Source organism: Aquarana catesbeiana, linkage group LG04, assembly GCF_042186555.1.
Source record: "Aquarana catesbeiana isolate 2022-GZ linkage group LG04, ASM4218655v1, whole genome shotgun sequence".
Taxonomy (NCBI): Eukaryota; Metazoa; Chordata; class Amphibia; order Anura; family Ranidae; genus Aquarana; species Aquarana catesbeiana.
The window spans coordinates 384,004,176-384,028,531 of NC_133327.1; the positions used below are offsets into that span (position 1 = coordinate 384,004,176).

At 43.4% G+C, this 24,356-nt stretch overlaps 1 protein-coding gene across 1 annotated transcript in view; it reads left to right on the top strand.

Moving 5' to 3' along the window:
* DCBLD1 (discoidin, CUB and LCCL domain containing 1) overlaps nt 1-24,051 on the top strand; it is a 107,719-nt gene extending 83,668 nt beyond the window's left edge. The window contains exons 8-15 of the mRNA XM_073627147.1: nt 3,317-3,523; nt 6,456-6,580; nt 8,434-8,581; nt 10,265-10,381; nt 10,504-10,588; nt 13,265-13,311; nt 13,386-13,505; nt 20,294-24,051. Coding sequence (XP_073483248.1) covers nt 3,317-3,523; nt 6,456-6,580; nt 8,434-8,581; nt 10,265-10,381; nt 10,504-10,588; nt 13,265-13,311; nt 13,386-13,505; nt 20,294-20,811 — 1,367 coding nt within the window. The 3' untranslated portion in view covers nt 20,812-24,051. The remainder of the gene's footprint in view (nt 1-3,316; nt 3,524-6,455; nt 6,581-8,433; nt 8,582-10,264; nt 10,382-10,503; nt 10,589-13,264; nt 13,312-13,385; nt 13,506-20,293) is intronic.
* Nucleotides 24,052-24,356: the final 305 nt, after the last annotated feature.

Consider the following 24,356-nt stretch of genomic DNA (forward strand, 5'->3'; position numbering starts at 1 on the left):
TTCCGCTGCTGTCAATCACAGCCAGTGAGCCAATGAGGAGAGGGGGCGGGGCCAAACCATGGCTCTGTGTGCTTACCTGAACCCCATCGCGATCCAGCCCTGTGCATGAGATCTGTGGCTCTCCTGACTTTGTCCCTCCTCCCTGGGTATATCTAAAGCAGCAGGAGCCATTGGCTCCTGATACTGTCAGTCAGCTCCAGCGACAAGCCAGCGGGGGAGCCGAGCCCCCCTGTCTGTGTCAATGGACACAGCAGCAGGGCTCGGGAGCGAGCTCACACGAGTGCCCCCATGGAAATCAGTTTCCTATTGGGGGCACCAGCAAGGGAGGAGGAGCCAGGAGTGCCGGCAAGGACCCGAGAAGAGCAGGATTGGGGCGGCTCTGTGCAATTCTATTGCACAGAGCAGGTAAGTATATACATGTTTTGGTATTTAAAAAAAAAAAAAAAAAGAAAATTCCTTTACAACCACTTTAAAAAGCGCTAAGTTGAGTTGAGTTTTTTTTTTTTTTAAATGCCTGTACAAGCACCTCTGTTAGCCTGCATGGCCATGCACATATAGGCGTTCACAAGCAGGCAAAAATGCATTAAAGGCACCTTCTGAGAGAACTTTTGAAGCAGAAAAGGCATGCGTAAATGCATCTTAAACATGCATAAATGTGTGGGAAGCGCGTAAATGTATTCTAATACAATAAATGAATATTCTGGCCAGTGGAATGCATTTACACTCAAACAGAAAACACACATAATGTAACATTATTAAAGTGTTTCTTCTGGTAATAAAAATGCTGCTTTTTTTTTATAAGCCTGTGTGCATGAGGCCTGAATACATAAAAGACACAAGCATAAGGGCAATCTATGATGCCGGCAGCACTGATCAGTGTATTCTGACAGCAGGAAGGTCACAGCATTCTCTGAACTACAACTACCATCTGCTGTTGCGGCAGGTGGCTTGCAGTTCTCAGTAAACTGGAGGGTGCTGGTGAGTGCTCTTATACTTTGATTCTTCCTGCTTTTCAGTAGCTGTCTGCCCATATGAGGTACAAGCAGACAGTTTTACTGGGAGTCTGCAGGAACCTGGCATTGCACCCACGATCTGCTGATCATGGGTGCAATGCTCTGCAGGCTCTAGGGGGGAAAAAAATGCTAATTTTTTAATTGCAAAAAAAAAGTGCATTTTTTTTTTCTTTTACAGATCTAGTTCATCCACAAGTGTGAGCAGGAACAGACCAAACTCATAGGTATTATAAAATAGCTGCTCAGAAAAAGTATACAATTGAAAGTACAGGTACCTACATCCCAAAAAACGTGTTAGAATACATAAAAGGGGGGTGGGGCACGTAGGATTTTTTTGGTACCGTCATGAGACATTACAACGACTTTTAAAAACAATTACGTTTTATTTCACATAGTCAATATTGCAGTATAAAAATTAATTCAAAATACATAAGTTGCTCTAGGAGGTCAATTATAGCTAAAGATACCTCCCAGGGATCATATGATTGTGTGGATAGTCAAACTCTCAACATGTTTCGCGGTTAACCTGCTTCTTCAGGAAAGAAAACAAAAAAGGAGGACCTCCATACACTAGGAATAAGAGACATAAGTACCAAACATGATAGAATCAATAGCAATTATCTCACATATCCTACAGTTATTAGAGACATTGGTATGAAGGATTTTTACCTCCAAAGACTGAATCATGGTCAGCAAGCAAAAGAGGCATCAAGGTCACATCCCTGGGCAAGCATGGGAGCATATCCAAAGGAGCCCTGCAAGTGCTATGTAACATAAGTGTTTACTGCTATTTAAGCTTATAAACCTATCAGTCATCATATAGTATGCAAGTATAAGATACATACCAATATGACGTTTCCATCAAGCAAACAATATTTAAAAAAATCACAAGTTTTTTGGCGGTGGATGGCGCACAGCTAAATCTTGGAATTATGGAAGGGAGAATTTCATATCGGAGAGCTGAATACATCTCAGTATTGCTTCCATCAAAGTTGATGGCATGACCACACCATTATAGTATCTAAAATTAAATAAAGATACAAAACAATTCCAGTTTCCGTTTCAGGCACATAGTATGAAAAGCTAGATGGCAAGTAAGGTATCATGAAGAACAGCAAGCAAGATAGAGACACAACTTACCTACTGTAAGGATGAGCTCTGGCCTGTTCGCACACTCCACGTGCAGAGCCCACCAGGAAGTCGGCACGGAATCACAGGCAGTGAGACATTTCACGATCTCTGCAGGCGCACATTGGGAAAATGTCTCACTGCCTATGATTAGCGTAGCGTTGTGCCGAATTCCTGGCGGGCTCTGCACGTGGAGTGTGCGCACACGCCGGAGCTCATCCTTATTACCCAGTATAGATAAACTGGGCTCAAACTCTGCCAGATAGGAATAGTGATTGTAGGAAGAAAGACTTTCAATCGTCCCAGGGCAGATCCTAAGATCCTAAGAGGGTAGGTAAGCCATAAGTATGCACTCAAGAAAAACCTTACAGCATTGTCAGAAATAGGTATGTGTGTTTGTATACACACACACATTTAGTCCATTAAATGTGCAGTAATGCCAATCAAACATATAGTACCTGGATAAGGAGATTCAACGTTCCCTGAATATATACCAGTTTAACAGGTGGAGTGCAGTTGGTATCACTCCACATGGCACAGGAGCCGGCACTACAGAGGAGGCATCGGCTTATGTGGCTCTGGAATGGTAGGTCAGCAAACCCAGACACAATCTACTAGTCACCTGTCCGCTATATACTGGTAGATCAAGATCTACTGGTTGCTAACCCCCGGCCTAGAGGAACTTATGTATTTTGAATGAATTTTTATACTGTAATGTTGACTGTATGTGAAATAAAACATAATTGTTTTTAAAAGTCGTTGTAATGTCTCATGGCGGTACCGGAAAAATCCTACTTGCTCCACCCCCCTTTTATGTATTCTAAAACTCATAGGTAGGAAGTAGGAGAGCCTGGAATTATGGCAGGAAGATCTTTGTTTAAATCTCAAGACCTAAAACAAATCTGCGGCTTATTTAGTGGCTTATCTGTAGCTTATTTAGCACAACAGGATCCAGGTGGAGTTGCTCCTTTTTTTTTTACTTTTTTTTTTAAAGGATAGAGCAATATGCAAACTGCTGCTTTAAGCACTAATCATTATACAAATTGAAGGTAGCACTGCTCATTCTTTCCTTGGATAACTTTTGTAAGGTTTGTTGTTCAGTGAGAGCATGTTTTTAACATGTCTATAGATCTTCTTAATCAAATTCATACATAATTTATTTATTTATTTTTTAGATTGCAGCACTTCATTGACTGTAGGGCGTAGAGAAAAGAAATTTTCAGCTTCCTCATCTTGGGAATGGAGAAGTGAAAATGGGGAGACAACGGTCTGGTCCCCAGGAAAGGCCCAACCCAATATACAGGGGGTATCCTGGGCTTCCAATCATAAGACTGACCGTGAATGGCTAGAAATAGACCTGGGAGACAAGAGGAAAATAACTGGTAAGAATATTTTAATTTGTCAAATGTAATTCTCTTTTGAGCTGCTGAAAATGAGGAAAAATATAAACATGAACCTTGCTGATTCTTGACCGAACTTGGGATGCTTCAGTGAAGATTAGCATTTGCTGTGTAATGCACTTCATTAAAGTGGTAGTGTTAGGTACAGTGAATATCTCCTAAACATGCACCATTTAGGAGATACTGTTGCTGCAGCTGATGTTACTGGCGCATGCGCTCTGAAGGGATGGTATACTCATGCAGTGCCGGTACAAGGTCATCCGGTGCCCAGGTCAAAGATGGGAAAACTGTGCCCCTCCCCGCAACTGTGAAAGCTACAACGCCTACAGATGATGGGATCTATACTGGGAATTTGTTATATACTAGTATTGGTGGCAATCAGTGACTTAGGCGTGGTTCACACTGGGGAAACTTGTCATGCCCCATTCAATGCAATGAAACCGTTCTAATCAGAGCGACAGGGCACAGCACATCAGGGTACAGGACATCAGGGCACAGGTCACAGTACATCAGGGCACATCACATCAGGGTACAGGACATCAGGGCACATGTCACAGTACATCAGGGCACAGCACATCAGGGTACAGAGCCCAGCACATCAGGGCACAAGGCACATCAGGGTACAGCACACCAGGCCACATCAGGGTACAGCACACCAGGCCACATCAGGGCACAGCACATCGGGGTACACCACATCAGGGCACAGAGCCCAGCACATCAGGGCACAACACATCAGGGTACAGGGCTCAGGGCACAGGTCACAGTACATCGGGGCACACAACATTAAGGCACAGCACATCGGGGCACAGGGCACATAGGACATCAGGGCACATAGCACATTAGGGCACGGGGCACATCAGGGTACAGGACATCAGGGCACAGGTCACAGTACATCAGGGCACAAGGCACATCAGGGTACAGGGCCCAGCACATCAGGGTACAGCACACCAGGCTACATCAGGGTACAGGGCACAGCACATCAAGGTACAGGGCACAGCACATCAGGGTACAGGGCACAGCACATCAGGGCACAGGTCACAGCACATCAGGGCACAGGTCACAGCACATCAGGACACAGCACATCAGGGCACAGGTCACAGTACATCGGGGCACATGACATTAAGGCACAGCACACCAGGGCACAGCACATCGGGGCACATGGCACATCAGGGCACGGGGCACATCAGGGCACAGAGCCCAGCACATCAGGGCACAGGGCACATCAGGGCACAACACATCAGGGTACATGGCACATAGCACATCAGGGCACGGGGCACATCAGGGCACAGAGCCCAGCACATCAGGGTTCAGGGCACAGAGCCCAGCACATCAGGGTTCAGGGCACAGAGCCCAGCACATCAGGGTTCAGGGCACAGAGCCCAGCACATCAGGGTTCAGGGCACAGAGCCCAGCACATCAGGGTTCAGGGCACAGAGCCCAGCACATCAGGGTACAGGGCACAACACATCAGGGTACAGGGCACGGGGCTCATCAGGGCACGGGGGGCACATCGGGGCACGGAGCACATCAGGGCACGGAGCACATCAGGGCACGGGGGGGCATCGGGGCATATCAGGGCACGGAGCACATCAGGGCACATGGCACATCAGGGCACGGAGGGCATATGGCACATCGGGGCACAGGGCACATCAGGTCACATAATGGGGCACCTCAGGGCACATTATGGGGCATCATGGGGCACATTATGGGGCACAAAGCACATTAAGGGGCACATTGTTTACTAGCCTGCATGCAGAGAAGCGCAGGAAGCATCTGTGATAAGTTCGCTCTCATGTCACGCTGCTCCCCGGCGGCCCCTCCTCTCTTCTCGTCCATCCCAGATGATGTCACAAGCGAATAGGGATGGACTAGAGGAGAGGAAGGGCCGCCAGGGAGCAGCGTGACATGAGAGCGAACTTATCATGGATGCTTCCTGCGCTTCTCTGCGTGCATCTCGATCTACCCGTCAGGCGCCAGCTGTCGGCGATTGATGGGTAGATCGCCGCGGACCTCCAATGCAGGACAGAAACTCCGCCTGATAGGGAAGTGAGAGGCGGGGCGGGGCTGGTCTCAGGCTTGTGCCGGGTGCAGGAGTGCACTCAGCACATGTTGTCAATTATCTATTTAGTGCAGCCAGTTTACTGGCGCTTCTATTGCGCCCCTCTTCCTCCAATAAATAGTTCCACCCTGGGCATCTGCCCCTTCCGCCCCCCCTTGTACCGGCCCTGTACTCATGCCATCCCTTCAGAGCTCTGTGCCATGGCTATTCAAGCAGCCGCAACCCCAGAAGGAAGACCGGGTAAAGATGGCAGTTCTGTCAGCCTTGAGGGCTTTAGTTCAAAGTACGTTTTTCAGTATGCAAGATTTTTTATTTTTAATGCCAGAGTTTATTACCACTTTAAAGTATATATCTAGGCAAAAAAAAAACTTTTTTAAAATTATTGTTAGTCTTTAGATAGTGGGGAGGAGATAAATATGGCTGTCTATGCACTTATTATGGAAATTCATTCTTCTATTTTTACTGATGCACATTGTCATCTAAAATAAAAAGAGGTAAAATCAAACATTTTAGAGGGGTCCCCAGAGCAAAGAGCACATTTTCCAATAGGGGGACCTGTTTAAGGGACAGCTTTTGGGAAGCAAGGAAGGGAAATTTCCCCAATAGTACACAGACCGCAAAAAAGAAACGGTTGTAACCCTTCCCTACTCTTTTTAAACTAATCGCTTTACTTATACATACATTTTACTTTGGCTGTTTTCTGGATATCCTGTGATGTAGTTCACTGCACATAAAACATTAGACATAGATATATTTGATTCTGTTAGATGTCTGTTTCTAAATGACCACGTATTGGAAATTTTTCTTTTGGTATTTACTCACTAAAACACATGCCTTTCCATTGGTTTGCTTCAGGTATTCTCACTACAGGATCCACCTTGCCAAACTTTAACTTTTATGTGAAATCCTATATAATCAACTTTACAAGAGATGGATTGAAGTGGAGGACTTACAAGGGAGCAATGAACAACGAAGAAAAGGTAATTTATTTATTTTTTCATTTTTTTTCTTTTGCTTTCTGTCTACTTATGTTGCCTGTGTACAGCATTACAAGACTATTATTATGGCACCCAGTGATGTTTAGCACCTTACCTAGCAATCAGTAAAGCCTCATCCACATGGGTGATGAGCTGTATGCAATTGTATCAATTTATATGCATCTGTAGGACATTTTTTAAATGCATACAAACACATGCATTATTTTAAAATTATATAACGCACATTGTTTTCAAAAAACATTTCTCAGTGCATTTACCAGCTAGATTGCAAAAAAAAACAAATTAGCCCTGTGTGTTTTATCTGTGTTTTACGTTTGTTCAATTTAATTGTTTAGCAAAGATCAAATTTTGTGCATTTGGGGGCAGATTAGATACTCTGAACGTGTCTAAACGCACGTAAACACAGGTACATTTAAACGCAGAAGAAAATAATCTGGGAAGTAAAAAGTTTGATTGTAGCTCGCAGATCATATCTTCTGCATTTAAATAAACCATACACAGGATGCTCATGTGAATGTATCCTAAGGTCTTGCTTACTGTAGCAGTTGAGGGCAGTTAAAACCACGTGTTTACCAACTTCTCCACCTATAGCTACAAAGGCAGCAGCGGGAGGTGTACAAGTATCGCGGTCACAGCAGAAATTATACCTTGTCACGTTCACTGGGCTGAACACATTCCAGTCAAGTGAATGAGGCCAAGATGGTACTGCATGCAGTGCACATGGTTGCAGCTTGGTAATGTTTCATTTTAGGGAGTTAATACAGGTTGCTTTTTAAAGGAGAGGCAGTGAAAACAAGCCCTGATAGTTAATTGTATAATGTATGTATTTGTGTATGAGAGCTCACTATGGTGGAAAAATGTGTATCCATATGATGACTATTAATTTGAGTGTATGGTCATCATACCATTTGTCTCCCCCCTCAGTGCAGTAGACTTTGATCTTCAGCACCAAGCATTGTGGTCCTTCAGAACTGACAATATACAGCCAGACTACCTGTGGATTCACTTTAAAGCGGGAGTCCGGCGACCAATCTTCTTTTTTTTTTTTTTTTTTTTAAGTCATTGAGACACTTTGCTAATCCCAAAATAATACTCAGTTTGGGTGTAATATTTCCGCCTCTGTCTGTTTTCGTACTGACGAATAACTTAAAAAATGTGATGCTGGCTGTTTCCATCTTGCTTGTGGGCATGTGAAGCCCACAAGCATTGATTTCCTTGATGCGGTGAATGCTGTTCATTCACAGCTTGTTCACAAGCATGATCATTGCTCCCACACTGAATCTTGGGAAGCCTGACACTAAGCTCCCAGGAGACAGTGAGGCGCTGGGGAAATGCAATAAACACGCCTACTCCCATGGGAGGAGAGACAGGAAGTGCCACAATAAAGTACAATATAAAGGTAATTACAGCGATAAAAAAAAAATTTTGTGCAGCATTTGAACATCTATGCAATTAAGGGGGTAAGATTAAGTTAAAAATTTGAGTGGAACCCCGCTTAAAATACATGCCGTTACAGGAAAATCCCTACCTTACATTTATTTCTAAATATTTGTTTTATGCTTTCAAACCTAGTTTGGGTCTCGCGTATGAATGTGCAAAGCACAAGTACTATGTTGTCAGATGCAACCCCTGAGATTTGTCTCTGCTGAATACAAGAGAAAAATCTGACAGATTGCTATAGACAAAACACACAGAACTATCACTTTATCTGGGAAAATGGTTCAAGTGACTCTCAACTCACAATGCATCTTTTGTGTAATCTTCATATTGTAATAACTTGTGTGACTACTTTATTCTATAGTGAAGTAAAGTGTATGTATTGTACTGTTCTATAGGTATTGGAGGGGAACTCAGACTATCAAGATCAGACTCGTAACAACTTCATCCCTCCGGTTGTGGCACGAGCTCTCCGTATAATACCTCGAACCTGGAACCAAAGGATTGCTATGAAAGTGGAACTTATAGGATGCGCTGTTACACAGTGTATGTACAAGAAACATCACTTAAACCGCATTGTTCTGTGTGGAATACTATACAGAAAGCAGCTACATCCAATGTAAATGAAAAGTATTCATAGATAGGAATAGGTGGACAGGTCTGCATATTTTGTAGAGCAGAATTGGCAGCAACACGATACAGAATAAGTCATCTTTAAAATAAACATTACTGGTATCCTCCCTGTAGTCTTATTCCTAAATATTTTAAGCAGACCATAGATGGGGCAACCTGCGGTTACCGGAAAGAGAATCGCTCGGTTTCCTCATAAACACAGCCAGTGCTGATGGGGGAATCCCTCCCGTGGTGCTACTGTGTTCTCCCAGCAGTGGGGATGCTGGGAGCCATCCCTGTCAGGAGAACACAGTGATTATTGCTAGCGGCTATAGCCACTGGCAATAATCACATTAAAAATCTGGCATGCTGGTTGTACCCAAGTCGATCCATCGATCGACTTGGATACATTCAGCTTGCCCATACATGATTCAAACCATCTATGACCAGCTTTAGGCTATGTTTTGCTAGTAACACATTAAAGCTCAACTGAACTTTAAGTTTAAGTCGGCCAAATACATTATAGATGCATTCAAACAAAAGGTATTCCAGATCTTACAATCTTTGTCCAGAAAAGCAGCACCAGCCTAGAAAAGTAGAGTAGAAAAGCCTGTCTCCTACCTGTAGAGAAAGACCTTTGCTCTCCGTCTGGCAGCTGTGGTCCACACTCCATGCTGAGTAACACCAATAGTTATGCTATCAGCAAAATTCATGCTCCGTGCTGATTAGAGAGCTCTAGTTCTGGCTCCGCAAGTGACATATAGGACCTCTGCAGTGAGATAATCTTCCACAGGGCGAGTAGGGGTTCTTCTCTACCACATGCTGGCAGGGGACAGGTGTTTTTGCTTGGGCTGTGGCTGCTTTCTAAAGAAAATAACTGTGTAAGACTTTGTTCTGATGCACCTGAAATGCGCTTGCCTAGGTGTCATGTACCAGACTGAAGGCTGAGGTAATGAGAGGGTACCCCTGAAGGTGATGACAGAGGGTGCTATGCCTAGAGATGCATGGGTTGCCTGAAGATGCCTTATGATTCCAGATTTGAGGACACCCAAGGGCAGAGGGTGGTCACAGCAAATAATTCTCTGCAGGTGCTGGTGAATCTTGACAGATGGGTAAAACAGGAGCAAGGTCAGAAGCCAGGCCAGGGGTCACAGGAAGTCAGGAGCGTAGTCGAGATCAATCCCGTCAAACACGGGATGTCAATCTGGAATATGCAGGAGAAGGTCCGTGAAGCAAGCCGGGTTCAGAGCCAGGAGAGGAGCAGGTCAGGGGTAAGCTGGGTTGGTAACGGGTAATCAGGCAGAAGCACAAGGCACAGGAACACATGATACAAGGCTGATGATAATCCAGCAATTTGTGAGAGCCACTAGTGCCCTTATATAGGCCAGTGAACACTGGCAATTAGCATGCTTTGCGTACGCTGGTGCACCGTTGCGTAGGAAGATTCGCCATTGCGTGCTGTTCGCTAATGCGTGTGCGCGAATTAGCGTGGCGGTATTAGATATTGGCATATTTGCCAGTTCTGCTCTGAATTCTTCCCTGACACTGGGCTTTAACCGTGACCAGGTGGAGGAATGCATTAGTTCTCTCAGCTCATCCATGTTTTTTCCTCCACAGCTCACAACTCATCCACCCACCCTATGTGGAAGAAGCCAAACGAGAAGAGGGCCAAAACCCCAGTAAAAGAGGAAGAGAACATCACTGAGCGAGTTCCTTCAGGGGAGAATGACTTTGGTATGCATCTCTTTCTGAAATAGTATGGTTTCATAAGAATTATGACCTTTAGCGAACTTCATAATTTATCCAGCAAGATTTTCTTCTCAGAAAAATAAATGCTTTCCTTGTTTCCAATTTAGGGTGGAAACTCATTGTTGTCCCAATCGCAGTGGTGCTAGTGCTGTGTTTAATTGTAGCTGGAATCTGTATATACATAACACAAAGGTAGGTTCTCCTACTCTGATAACATACTGGTTGGGATCTGTACTTTCATACCCAAAAATGTATGAATCTCTTATTTTATTAGGTATATAGTCTGTACTGGGCAATGTTCTATCTAATTCTGCAGATTTTTTTTTTTTTTTTTGTGTAGATGGTTGTTCTCTTCACTGATTCTAACTAGGGATGCACCGAAATTTCGGCCACCGAAACATATCGGCCGAAAATGGCCCTTTCGGCAAAAAGCCGAAAGAGAATTCTCGTCGATACTGGCGCTGAAAAAAGGGTGGGGCCATCCTGCCACGTGCCGCACATGTTTCATCCCGCGCGCCCCTCCGAGTCTTCCCTCCCTCCTCCTCTCACTCCTGTCCTACACAGCCTCCCCAGTGCCTGGTAATGAATGTCACGTCCACACGCTGTGTGTCAGAGATCTGAATCGCCGTGCAGCTGATTTAACGATGTCCCACCACATAGACAATGCTAGGAATCATTGTGCCGTGTGTCATAGGAGGCCGGACATCGGCTGAACGGCGATTCAGATCCAGCTCTGACACAGTGTGTGAGCGTGACATTCATTACCAGGCACTGGGTAGGCTCTGTAGGACAGGATTGAGAGGAGGAGGAGGAGGGAGGGGAGACTCTGAGGGGCGTACCGGAATGAAACTGGCTGCACGGCAATTCAGATCTGACACACAGTGTGACATCACATTACCAGGCACTGGGGAGGCTGTACATGATGGACACTGGCAGGCTGTAGAACATGGGCACTAGCAGGCTGTACATGATGGGCAATGGCAGGCTGTACATGATGGGCACTGGCAGGCTGTACATGATGGGCACTGGCAGGCAGTACATGATGGGCACTGGCAGGCAGTACATGATGGGCACTGGCAGGCAGTACATGATGGGCACTGGCAGGCAGTACATGATGGGCACTGGCAGGCAGTACATGATGGGCACTGGCAGGCAGTACATGATGGGCACTGGCAGGCTGTACATGATGGGCACTGGCAGGCTGCAGAACATGGGCACTGGCAGGCTGTACATGATGGGCACTGGCGGGCTGCATGCCATGGGCACAAGCGGGCTGCTGCATCTGATGGGCACGGGCATTGGTGAGGCTGTATGGTATGGGCACTGGCGGGCTGCTACATATGGACACAGGCACTGGTGAGGCTGCATGACGGGCACAGACAGGCTGCTACAAGTGACTAGTAGGCTGCATCTGACAGGCACTTGTGAAGCTGCATTTGATGGACACTGGTGAGGCTGCATTGATCTCCTGTACCATGTCCGCAGTCTCTGACCATCTCCTGTACCATGTCCGCAGTCTCTGACCATCTCCTGTACCATGTCCGCAGTCTCTGACCATCTTTTGTACCATGTCCCCAGTCTCTGACCATCTTTTGTACCATGTCCCCAGTCTCTGACCATCTTTTGTACCATGTCCCCAGTCTCTGACCATCTTTTGTACCATGTCCCCAGTCTCTGACCATCTTTTGTACCATGTCCCCAGTCTCTGACCATCTTTTGTAGCATGTCCCTAGTCTCTGACCATCTCCTGTAATGTGTCTCCAGTCTCTGATCATCTGTAATGTGTCTGCAATCACTGACAATCTCCTGTACCATGTCCCCAGTCTCTGACCATCTTTTGTAGCTTGTCTGCAGTCTCTGACCATCTCCTGTACCATGTCCCTAGTCTCTGACCATCTCCTGTAATGTGTCTGCAGTCTCTGACCATCTCCTGTAATGTGTCTGCAATCTCTGACCATCTCCTGTACCATGTCCTCAGTCTCTGACCATCTCCTGTACCATGTCCTCAGTCTCTGACCATCTCCTGTACCATGTCCCCAGTCTCTGACCATCTCCTGTACCATGTCCCCAGTCTCTGACAATCTCCTGTACCATGTCCCCAGTCTCTGACCATCACCTGTATGTTTCATGAAGCAATGTTCATCACTTCAAATATCAAAATCAACTCTTCCAAAGTTCCTTGGGCAATGTTTGTATTTAAGAGTTCTCTATTGAAATACTTTGCTGTGACAACCATGAAGGTTAAATCCTAAACTGTACGATTAGGCTGCATTCACACCTGAGCGTTTTCAGCTGACAAAACGTCCGAACAAATGCCTGAAAAACGCCCAACAAGCAAAATCCCATTCATTTCAATGGCACCTGTTCACATCTGAGCGTTTTTGTCACCTGAAGCAAAACACCTGAAAAACGCCTTAAGCGCAAAAAAACCCATGAGCTTCTTTGGGGCAGATTACAGGCGTTTTTCTGCTTTTTACATTGGTGACCTTTACAAAAACTCGGTAAAAATTGCGGTAAAAACGCGTGACTTTGAAACGCTCAGGTGTGAATGCAGCCTGAAACAGCATGACTGTCAAAAACTTCAAAAACACATTTAAAAGCAGGATTTGGTCTTATACAGCAACCTACATAGTTGGTACCTTTGTTCATAGCAATGTTAGTTTGTTGCGTCCAGGACATTCCAACATTTAACTCTTGACCCTACCACTCAACCTTCACCTTCTCGCCTTAAAACCTAAAGTAAGACTAAAACATGTGCCTAAAGATACTGCCAGTAAGCTGTCATCACCATTAACCATGGATTCATTGCAAATGCATGTATGTTTTCTTAGAATAGCATTTTAAATGTTGAATTTATTTGTCTTACAGGAATAAATTGAAAACAGACGCTTACAAAACTGAGGAACAAAAAGGTGGTAAGTTGACAGCCTTTGTTTTCCTATGATTGTATTACAATGTACAAGTGTATAATGAATGTCCTATGGTGCAGGGTGCTGGAAGCAATTGGAACAGCCCATTATGAGACAACAGTCAACAGAGTTTACCATCAGCTACTCCAATGACAAAGAAGTGATGCAGAAGTTTGATTTTGTCAAGTGTGACACAGAAGGTAAGAAGCAAACATCAAACACTTCCTATAGAGCACTGATTTGATTAGCCTCCCATTTAGATCACTACACACATTTAAAATACACAGTATACCTGGGCATGAAGTACACACCCTACACGCTTATACATATAGCGTTTCTGTTCTGTAGCTTATTCTGCTACCACATGTGTTACAACAGGGGCACAATTACCAATTATCCACCGGGCTTAAAGGCATAGTCTTAAAGTCTTTTAAAAAAATGAAATAAATGCACCAACATTGAAATAATTTAAAAAAAATGCATTTATTACACTCTTGCGACATTGCAATCACCATCAGCGTGTCATGCATATGATCTTGCATTGTTTGCCCCCCCAGCGCCAGGTCTGTTTGGAGTTACAGACCTTCTGTTATAGGACTGAAAGAAGTGCTGAATGGGTGAGAATTGGGGTGACAACATCAGCGTGGTCTTCTGCAGTGGAAGCTGGGACCTGTAGCATTTTTAATTAATGGATGATGTAGCTGTGTGGGCAGAGCCACATACAGTTGCGCTGAATATAAACAATAACCACCTAGGTTAAGAAGCACCCCGCGATTGCGGTAAGGGGGGCAGTTTGGGTTTAGATAGATGGTGTATGTAACTATGCTTAATGTTATATCCTAAATACCAGTAGTGTGGTGGTTGTGTTTTTGGTGTGAAATAGTTTGGATCCAAACATGAGAAATGTCTGCAAAGTCATACCTCAAAGAAGTAGCATGTATATACCTGGTACATGAGACAGAGTTCAGTGGGGTAATTATGGTAAGTTGACTGTGTAAACACATGTGGTTACCTACTAACAATCCAGTGTTTAGGCTAAATCTGTATGTTTTGTTTTCCTTCTTAGCCATCTTAGCTTCCTTCTAAGCCCTGTCAGATTTTTTTTTTTTGCCATCTGTGTCCCATTGTGGAGATTTTGGTTCACTTCCTGTCCCATAACCAAACAGGAAGTGAGAGGAAATCCCTGCAAGTTAAGGGAATTCCTTGGGGACTCCAGATCACCGGAACTAGTGTCCCCATTGCAACATTTCACTTTTCTGGGAAAAATCCAAAAATTGGGATTTTCTTTTCCTTTCACTTTTAATGATAATGGTAAACAGGACAAATAGAGAGCGTGACTCTCCCTAATGGGGGCACAGACAGCAATAAAAACTGACAAGCATTCCAATCCCTCTCCACTCTATCCAAAACAAAAAAAGTATTGCCTTTTAGTTAGACCCCTTTCACACTGAGGCAGTTTTCAGGCATTTTAGCGCAAAAAATTAGCGACTGTAAAGCGCCTGAAAACTGCCTCTCATGCCTTCCCAGTGTGAAAGCCCGAGTGCTGTCACACTGGGGCGGGACGGGAGAAAAAGTCCTGCTAGCAGCATGTTTGGGGCTGTATACAGTGCTCCTATACCGCCCCTGCCCATTCTTGAGGGTTAAAAGGGCCCTGTTAGCGGACGAAAAGTGCTGCTTAAACAGCGGTGAAGCGCCGCTAAAAATAGCTGGAAGCCAACCGCTAAATGGGCAGCGGCTAAAAAAAACAGTACCAGGGTGATGCCTGCCTTTACCGGCATTACCCCGGTATAACCCCTTCAAGCCGAGAATGCAAATTTGCGTACGGTCGGTGTGAAGGGGTTAAGCTTGACATGCTGGATATCTATCTAGTCTATGCGACCTCTTCTTTTTTTATAATTTAACAAAAAATTGTGTAATATATTGTGATTGTGTGTTCTAAAATGCTTTTTAAAGGTAATTTTCTGGTGATCATACATGAGTAGCAACCGAAAAGGGTTATACAATTCATGCAAACAAGGAAAGTTCAACAAATATTAACTGATCCAGAGTGTAAAGCGGAGTTCCACTCTTTTTTGTGTTTATTAAAAGTCAGCTGCTACAAAAAGTGTAGCTACTGACTTATATTGCCTTGCAAAAGTATTCACCCCCTTGGCATTTTTCGTGTTTTGTTGCCTCACAACCTAGAATTAACATGGATTGTTTGAGGATTTGCATCATTTAATTTACAGAACATGCCCACAACTTTGAAGATTTTATTTATTTATTTTTTTTTTTTGTGAAGCAAACAACAAATAGGACAAAATAACAGAAAAAGTCAATGTGCATAACTATTCACCCCCATAAAGTCAATACTTTGTAGAGCCACCTTTTGCGGCTATCACAGCTCTAAGTCGCTTTGGATAAGTCTCTATGAGCTTGCCACATCTTACCACTGGGATTTTTGCCCATTCCTCCTTGCAAAACTGCTCCAGCTCCTTCAAGTTGGATGGTTTGCGCTTGTGAACAGCAATCTTTAAGTCTGACCACAGATTTTCTATTGGATTGAGGTCTGGGCTTTGGCTTGGCCATTCCAACACATTTACATGTTACCCCTTAAACCACTCAAGTGTTGCTTTAGCAGTGTGTTTGGGGTCATTGTCCTGCTGGAAGGCGAACCTCCGACCTAGCCTCAAATCACACACAGAGTGGTACAGGTTTTGCTCAAGAATATCCCTGTATTTAGCACCATCCATCTTTCCCTCAACTCTGACCAGTTTCCCGGTCCCGACTGCTGAAAAACATCCCCACAGCATGATGCTGCCACCACCATGTTTCAGTGTGGGGATGGTGTTCTTTGGGTGATGTGATGTGTTGGATTTGCGCCAGACATAGTGTTTTCTTTGATGGCCAAAAAGTTTAATTTTAGTCTCATCAGACCAGAGCACCTTCCTCCATACATTTTGGGGGTCTCCCACATGCCTTTTCGCAAACTAAAACGTGCCATTTTGTTTTTTGCTGACAGTAATGTCTTTCTTCTGGCCACTCTGCCATAAAGCCCAACTCTATGGAGAGTACGTCCTATGTACAGATACTCCAGTCTCTGCTGTGGAACTCTGCAGCTCCTCCAGGGTTACCTTAGGTCTCTGTCCTGCCTCTCTGATTAATGCCCTCCTTGCCCGGTCCGTGAGTTTTGGTGTGCGGCTGTCTCTTGGCAGGTTTGCTGTTGTGCCATGTTCTTTCCATTTAGTTATGATAGATTTGATGGTGCTCCTAGGGATCATCAAAGATTTGGATATTTTTTTATAACCTAACCCTGACTTGTACTTCTCAACAACATTGTCCCTTACTTGTTTGGAGAGTTCCTTGGTCTTCATGGCAGTGTTTGGTTAGTGGTTCCTCTTGCTTAGGTGTTACAGCCTCTGGGGCCTTTCAAAAAGATGTGTATATGTAATGACAGATCATGTGACACTTAGATTGCACACAGGTGGACATCATTTCACTAATTATGTGACTTCTGAAGGTAATTGGTTGCACCAGAGCTTTTTATGGGCTTCATAACAAAGGGGTGAATACATACGCACATGCCAATTATCAGTTTTTTATTTCTGAAAAATAGTTTTATGTATAAATTTTTTTTCTAATTTTACTACACCAACTTAGACTATTGTGTTCTGATCCATCACATATAATTCAGATTAAAAAAAATATTGAATTAAAGGCTGTAATGTAACAAAATAGATATAAAGCCAAGGGGGGGGGGATACTTTTGCAAGGCACTGTATAATAAACACACACTCACCTGTCCCACAATCCAGCGATGCAGGTACCCGAAGCCTCGTTCCTCTCCCTCTGCTCTCGGCGGTGCCGGCATTGCAAGAGTGGGCACCAGGCTGTGACTGCTTGTGGCTTCACAGCCGGGTGTGCACTGTGCATGCGCAAGTCTGTGACGTGTCCCAGAAGATTGCGGGGGGGGGGGGGGGGGGATTGGGGGGGGGGAGTCGCCTAGGCGGCGTGACCAGAAGTGGGAGCTGGGTACCTGTCAAACCCCTCCAATAGGGTCAGGATTGCTTAAAGCGGGAGTTCCACTATTGGGTGGAACTCTGCTTTAAATGTATTCTGTTACTGACTAATTTGCGCTTAATAAACTGTTGCACAAATATTATGTGACATACAACATTGCAACTACCACGGTTTTATTCTCCAGGGTGTCTGCTTTCAGAAAATATATAATGTTTGGAGGTTTTAACCAATCTTCAGGCCTAGGGCTTGGTTCACACTCCTGCGACTTAGGATCCGACTTGTGAGACCCAAGATGCCATGTATCATGAGAGCTGTTACAATTGGTTTTACTGAAGTCACTGCGACTTCAGAAAAGATCCCTGCATTACTTTGATATGGCTTTAGTGCCAGTGTGTATAAAAGTCTTACTCTAAAGTCGCACTGAATATTGTGTGACTTTGAAGTCGGCTGGTGGGAACCGGGCTTAATAAAGATTTTTAAGTGTTTAACATAACATGCAAAATGGGCTCTGGCTGCAGAAGGGTTAAAGCATAGCTAAACAAAAGGTGAAACAAAATGTGACAGCTTGCCAGTTCTTATATGCTGTGGCTGCATTCGTTATCTTTTTTCAGGTTTGTTTCACCTTATTTTCACGCCGTGATCCTGCCAGTAAAACGCTTCCTGTCCAGGGAAGGAGCAGCGTTGTCACCATAGGCTGCTCTCATGAATAGTACACAGACCCCTTCTCTTCTCCTCATCTCATTTTCATTAAATTGGGCGTAGGTCTTCTGTAGTTCACAGAAGACCGCTAAGAAGGCTGATAACATTGTCTGAGATTTCAGTTTAGTGCACAGAACGTGACAAGTGCACTGGATTTCTAGCAGGATCAAAAGGAGTTTCTCTGTACTTGCAAAAAATTTACTTGGCCTGAAAAAAAGACAACTAATGTATATGTAAAGACTGGCAAGCTGCAATATATTACATTTTGTTCTTGGGTTTAAATATCCTATAAGAAAAAGTGCTTGCCCCTTGTGTTTTGTTTTAGTCCACCCTTGAACAACCAAACTGTAGGTAATTGCTTTGGTAGCTCAACTCCGATATGATATTGAATATAAAATAAAGAGCTCCCATATTGCTATTTCCACAGGTTTACTTGTAGTTGAAGAAACATGCATTTCCTTTGCTATAGTGCCACCTAGTGGCGGCATGCTTAACCACTTTCCATCCAGGCCAATTCTGCCATTTCTCCTACATGTAAAATTCATAATTTTTTTGCTAGAAAATTACATAGAACCACCAAACATTATATATGTTTTTTTAGCAAAGACCCTAGAGAATACAATGGCGGTCATCGCAATGTTTTTATCTTGCACGGTATTTGCGCAGCAATTTTTCAAACACTTTTTTTTTTTCTTTTTGAAAAAAGAACAGTTTCATGCTTTAAAAAAAAAACAAAACCTTAAAGTTAGCTCAATTTTTTTACATAATGTGAAAGATGAAGTTACTCCGAGTAAATAGATACCTAACATATCACGCTTCAAAATTGCACACGCTTGTGGAATGGCGCCAAACTTCGGTACTTAAAAATCCCCATAGGCGACGCTTTAAAAAAAATTTCTGGTTACATGGTTGAGTTAGGCTGGATTCACACCTATGCATTTTTAGTGCATTTTGCAGATTTGCACTACAGAACATATTCCATAGAAAACCATGTTATATGGACTGTAGCGCAAATCTGCAAAATGCAAAAATCTCTAAAAATGCATAGGTGTGAATCCAGCGTTACAGAGGAGGTCTAGGGCTAGGATTATTGCTCTCACTCTAACATTCGCGGCGATACATCACATGTGTGTTTTTCACCATTTTCATATGTGGGCGGGACTTGCATATACGTATGAGCACACGGGGACAGGGGCGCATTTTTTTAAATTTTTTTTTTTTACTTTTCTTTTTTTAGTTTGACACTTTAAAAAAAAAATAAGATCACTTTTATTCCTATTACAAGGAATGTAAACATCCCTCGTAATAGAAATATGGCATGATCGGTCCTCTTTACAGTGAGATATGGGGTCAGTAAGACCCCACATCTCACCTCTAGGCTGGGTAGCCGGAAATAAAAATAAACGATCCTGGCTTCCCAGCCAAGGCGGCGCCATTCGTTTGAATGCAGAGGCCGGGCATGACGTTATAACATCGTGCCCGGCCTCCAAACGATCATAGAAACTCCGGCGACCATCTGGTCTGCCTGAAATCTCTATGGTCACCACCCGAGGCTGGCGGATCCGTTCTCCGACTCACCGTTGGAAGCGGTGAGTCGGTAGAAGCACCAGAGGGCGGCGGGAGGGGCTTCCCCTCTCGTCACCCATAAGAACGATCAAGCTGCGGAACAGCCGCTATCATTCTTATGGTGTAGGGAATCGCCTGGCTGCAGGCATCATTCAGATATACCCACACAAAGTCAAGGACGTTCCTGGACGTACCTTGGGCAGGAAGTGGTTAAAAAAAAAAACAGGGATTGGGTATACAAAACTAAAGCACATGCAGGGGGCACACATAGAATGTATAACTGATCACATCTTATCTCTAGGTAAACAAATGGATTTGGACAATCGCCTGTTTTGAAAAGTGTTTAAAACCAAAACTAATGCTAGCTTTTGACCTACAATTAAAAAACCTTAAACACAGAATAAACAAGCAGCATGTAATCTGAATCTGATGCCTCCCATTGGAGTTTGTACACGATTGACTGACTTCTGACTAGCACCATAGACTAATGTCTAATTTGCCGGAAAAGCTTGTAAGTAATGGGCCAAAATGGTGGACACTTGAAGAAAGCAATAATAAAAACACAAAAACAAATGCACATCTTTTCCCAGTATGTTTACCTTCAGTCTAATCATTGTTTACTTCTATACGAAATCTTTTTTCATGGAAGCTGTTCAACGTTAATATATTCCCACACATTATTCAGGTTTCATTATATTATTCTATATCTCCTTTCTTTACATAGATTATGAGCAGTCCCTCATGATTGGCACTGGCACGGTGACGAGGAAAGGATCCACATTCAAGCCTATGGACACAGATGTCAATAACGGCAGCCTAGAAAGGGAGAACCACTATGATTGCCCTCTCAGGACCAATGAATACGCACTGCCGCTGACGTACCCAGAGCCGGAGTATGCCACCCCAATTATAGAGCGCCATGTCATGCGGGACCATACCTTCTCACCAGAGTGTGGTTACAACGTCCCTGTGGTGGCACTGGACCGCAAGCACTCCTCCTCTGGTGTCAGCTTTTCCATCTCATCCAGTGCAGAAGACAGTGGAGGGGACTACCAAACACCCCACAGGATACATATAGAGGAGTGTGAATACGACAGGCCAAAAGTCCATAGTACTTGGGCTGCGGCAGATTGTGGCGATTACCAGAAGCCGCAATACTGCACACTAGCGGCAGAAGGCTACTCTTCTCCAAGAGACTGCTTGAAGCCCATAAACCAGACTGCTATAACGGCTCTCTTATGACTCCCCCTCCCCCCCCAGGACAAGACTTGAAAAACACCATCAATGAATGTTACTTCCCAGCTGCTGGACATCTGCGTTGTTTACATGACTTTTCTACGTTTTTTTTTTAGTGATGTTGCTCAAGGCTGATAGGAAACTTTAGAAGTGAGTTGTGTACAGTATCAGAGGCCCACGTTACTGTGAGATTTGTGCAATGTGTACAGAAGATATTTAAGAGGACCTCAATCGCTGTACAGCTTTTCTGTTCAGACTTGATCTTATATTGACTTTTATGTAGTCACTTTTAGCTAAAAATGTGACTTTTCTGGTGCGTTATTTTTTTTTTTCAGATTATTATTATTATTAACACTGTGAATGTTTAACATGTAAACTTGCTTTAATTTATATTACCTGTAAAACAGGATTGGTATATTCATACCCAAATTCAAAATTTAACTAGTACCTTTTTAGGGGAGGGACAATAAAAAAAAAAAAAAATGGGTGATCTAGTTATTTGGCCAGTTGCATGGCTAGACTACAAATGCATACTCAGACAGGTGCCTAGAATATTGCCATTCAGTTTCATCAACCCACACTGGAGTAGAGCTGACCATTTTAAAGGGTAAGTTCACAAAAAATGAAAATATGAACTAGTTCCAAATATCCAGGTTATCCCTCTGCATTCTGCAGTCGTGATGCCCCATGCTGCCAGTGTACAGCTCCGGAGTCAGTATCAATCATAATGCTGGCAATGGCTATCGCTCATTAATCAGTGCAACCACATGACTGCATTGACCACCAAAGAAAAGTACTCCTTACTACTACCCTTACTGGGTACCTCAGATGCTTCCCTCATTGGTCAGCATGGTCACATGGCTGTGCTAACCAATAAGCGTTGTGTGCAATATGACGGATGCTCACTCAAGGGCTGTGTATTAGTCTATAGACCACTACATCAGCAGCATGGGACATCACGGCCAGTATGTGCAGTGGAATCCAGATGAGTGGCCAGGATTTTTGGAGTTATTTCACCTTTTTGTTTAACCCCTTGGCACCGACCGTATGCAAATATGCGGCCTCTCGGCACCTGGTCGTTAGTGCCAAGGGGCCACATATTTTCATTAATTGCTGTCTATGCACTTGTGCCTGGAGCATGCACCCAGCATAGTTACAGTCAACGAACCGATCGGGAGTTTTTTGGACCACGTGACAGCTAATCGCGGTGGTCACATGATCTTAAGCCATGCCCTGCCTCCCCGGCATCATAAACCACTTAAAGGGCCAGGAGGCACTGGTGCCAAGAGGTTACAGATTAACTTGATATGGGGATCAATAGAAAAGGCATGTGGAGTCTTGTATGGTGAAATGACCTCCACACAAGTGAACATTATCTGTATTTGTAAAGCCTACCACGCCTGCAAAAGTATTCCTAAATTCCAAATGCATGTCTTCTCTCAAGTTGGGCATCGTCTGGAAGGAATAATCACTTTATATTACTACAGTTTGGTTTTACCCTAATATGCAACTTGGTAAATTAAGTTAGGTTTTCAAAAGATATTTTATATATTATAATAATATTTGTATTTGCACAGATGGTTTGAAGTTCAATTCAAGTTCATGGTCTCATCTGGCCTCTCATCAAAGCGCCTGCATTAGGAACTGCCTGTGTTGCTACTAGCAGTCGACAGATTCCTCTTCTAAAAAAAAGCTGAAATCTATGCTACAGAACAATACACACAGTTCTTATTTCAGACACTTTTAAAAACAGTACAGAACATAATTGTCAATGTAAATCTTATACAAAATAATATGTTAAGTTAAACAGTAGCACACATTGTAGAGTTTACCTATTTTCTACACTGGATCAATTGTGCGAGGACATTCTGTATATTGACCTGATTCCATGTCTCTTAATTGCTGGTCATTAACTGGAGACATCAATCATCTTAATTTTCAGTCAACCTACAAGCCTGCATGTGGTTTTTTAAGTAATAGGTGATCTGGAGATAGGCACCAGTATGTTGGTGTAGGCACATATTGTCTTTTACCTTGTAGGTCAAACTGGGAGGCCCTAAGCATGGGGTCCTCTGATGTGGACATCAACTTGGCTCCACCCCTTTTCATGACTTTCTGTTCTTCACTGAAGCCTCCAAGTGCATTGATGGAAAATGTGGAGCTTAGGGATGAGCCAATATCCAATGTTCTCATTTGATATGGATATTTAAGTATTAGACCACCCAACATTTAGAGGCCACTTAAAAAAAAAAAAATACTGGAGGATTTATACATACACCTCCTGATGCCTATGCTAACATGTTAGTGACAGCTTACATACCAATAACAACAGTATAGACACACTTGAGCTATGTTGTTCAACACAAAGTGAATTTATATCACCATGTCTTAAATGCTTGTTGAGCTGTTTGTAGTTTCCGATTAGCAAGGTAAGCTTTCAGTTAAAGTGACACCCTCTACAAATTATTTTGTCAGCTCAGAGTGAATATACCTCCACCAGGAATCTATGGGTTACCTTACTCCATGGAAATGAAAGAGCTCCATTCCAAAATTTATGTTTTTAAATAATGAATCGTTTTTTGTAGTTTAATTGGCATGCCTCCATTGAAGTGATTTAGTCTTCCTTCCAGTTCCAGTAACATGCCAAGAAGTGAGGGTAAACCTCCTCCAGGGCACAAGCAAACAGTAAAACCTAGTGGAGGTTCGAAATCTTTGCCACAAAGTTTTCATTGTTGTCTGCCCCACTGGAAAGATTTCCCCTTACTCCAACATCCCTGCGGAAAAACAAGACACCATCAAAGATCTCAGAGGTTTTACCTCATCCAAAATCCATGTAATACTAACAACTGTTCTGGCTGGAGCTCCAATTTACTTTTCTGTGTGAAAGTGAAAGAGAGAAAAAAAAACACCATTTGTTCAATAAAATGAATAGGGGATCCACCAAAACTGTGTGTTCTCCTAATTTCTCTGTCCTAGAGAAAATTTGCAAAAGCTATTATTATACAGGGGACCAAAGGTGGTCATTGCTGCTCTCCTTTCCATGGCTTAGAATTTTTTGTTCATATATTTACAAAAAGGCATGTTTGTATAATGGTTAAATGAGAAGCTGTAAAAGATACAAATTGTATGGTTCCTGTCTTAAGAAACATTTTGTATAGTCTCCAAAAAGAATAAAACTGTGCAATATGCATTAATATGTATATTCTTATTAAAAGTAAATCTACATGAACAAGCTCAAATTTAGAATTGCTTCAGTCAGTTTTATTATGGAGTACAAATATGAATATTGAGTTCTACTTAATGTTAATATTTTAACCCACGTAACCTCTTGCCACCCACATAATGTAAATGTGCAGCACCAAAGAGGATGGGCTTTAACAGCCACACGTATGCATCCATTGGCGACCAAAGTTTCTGTGGTTAGAGCACTTTCTCATTGTGCACTCCCAACTCCATGACCAAGCTTTTAAAGACCACTCCTGGTCTTTATTAATGATTGGGAGTTGGCGGGACCGGATCCTGATTATATGACCGCTGTTAAAACCAAATCA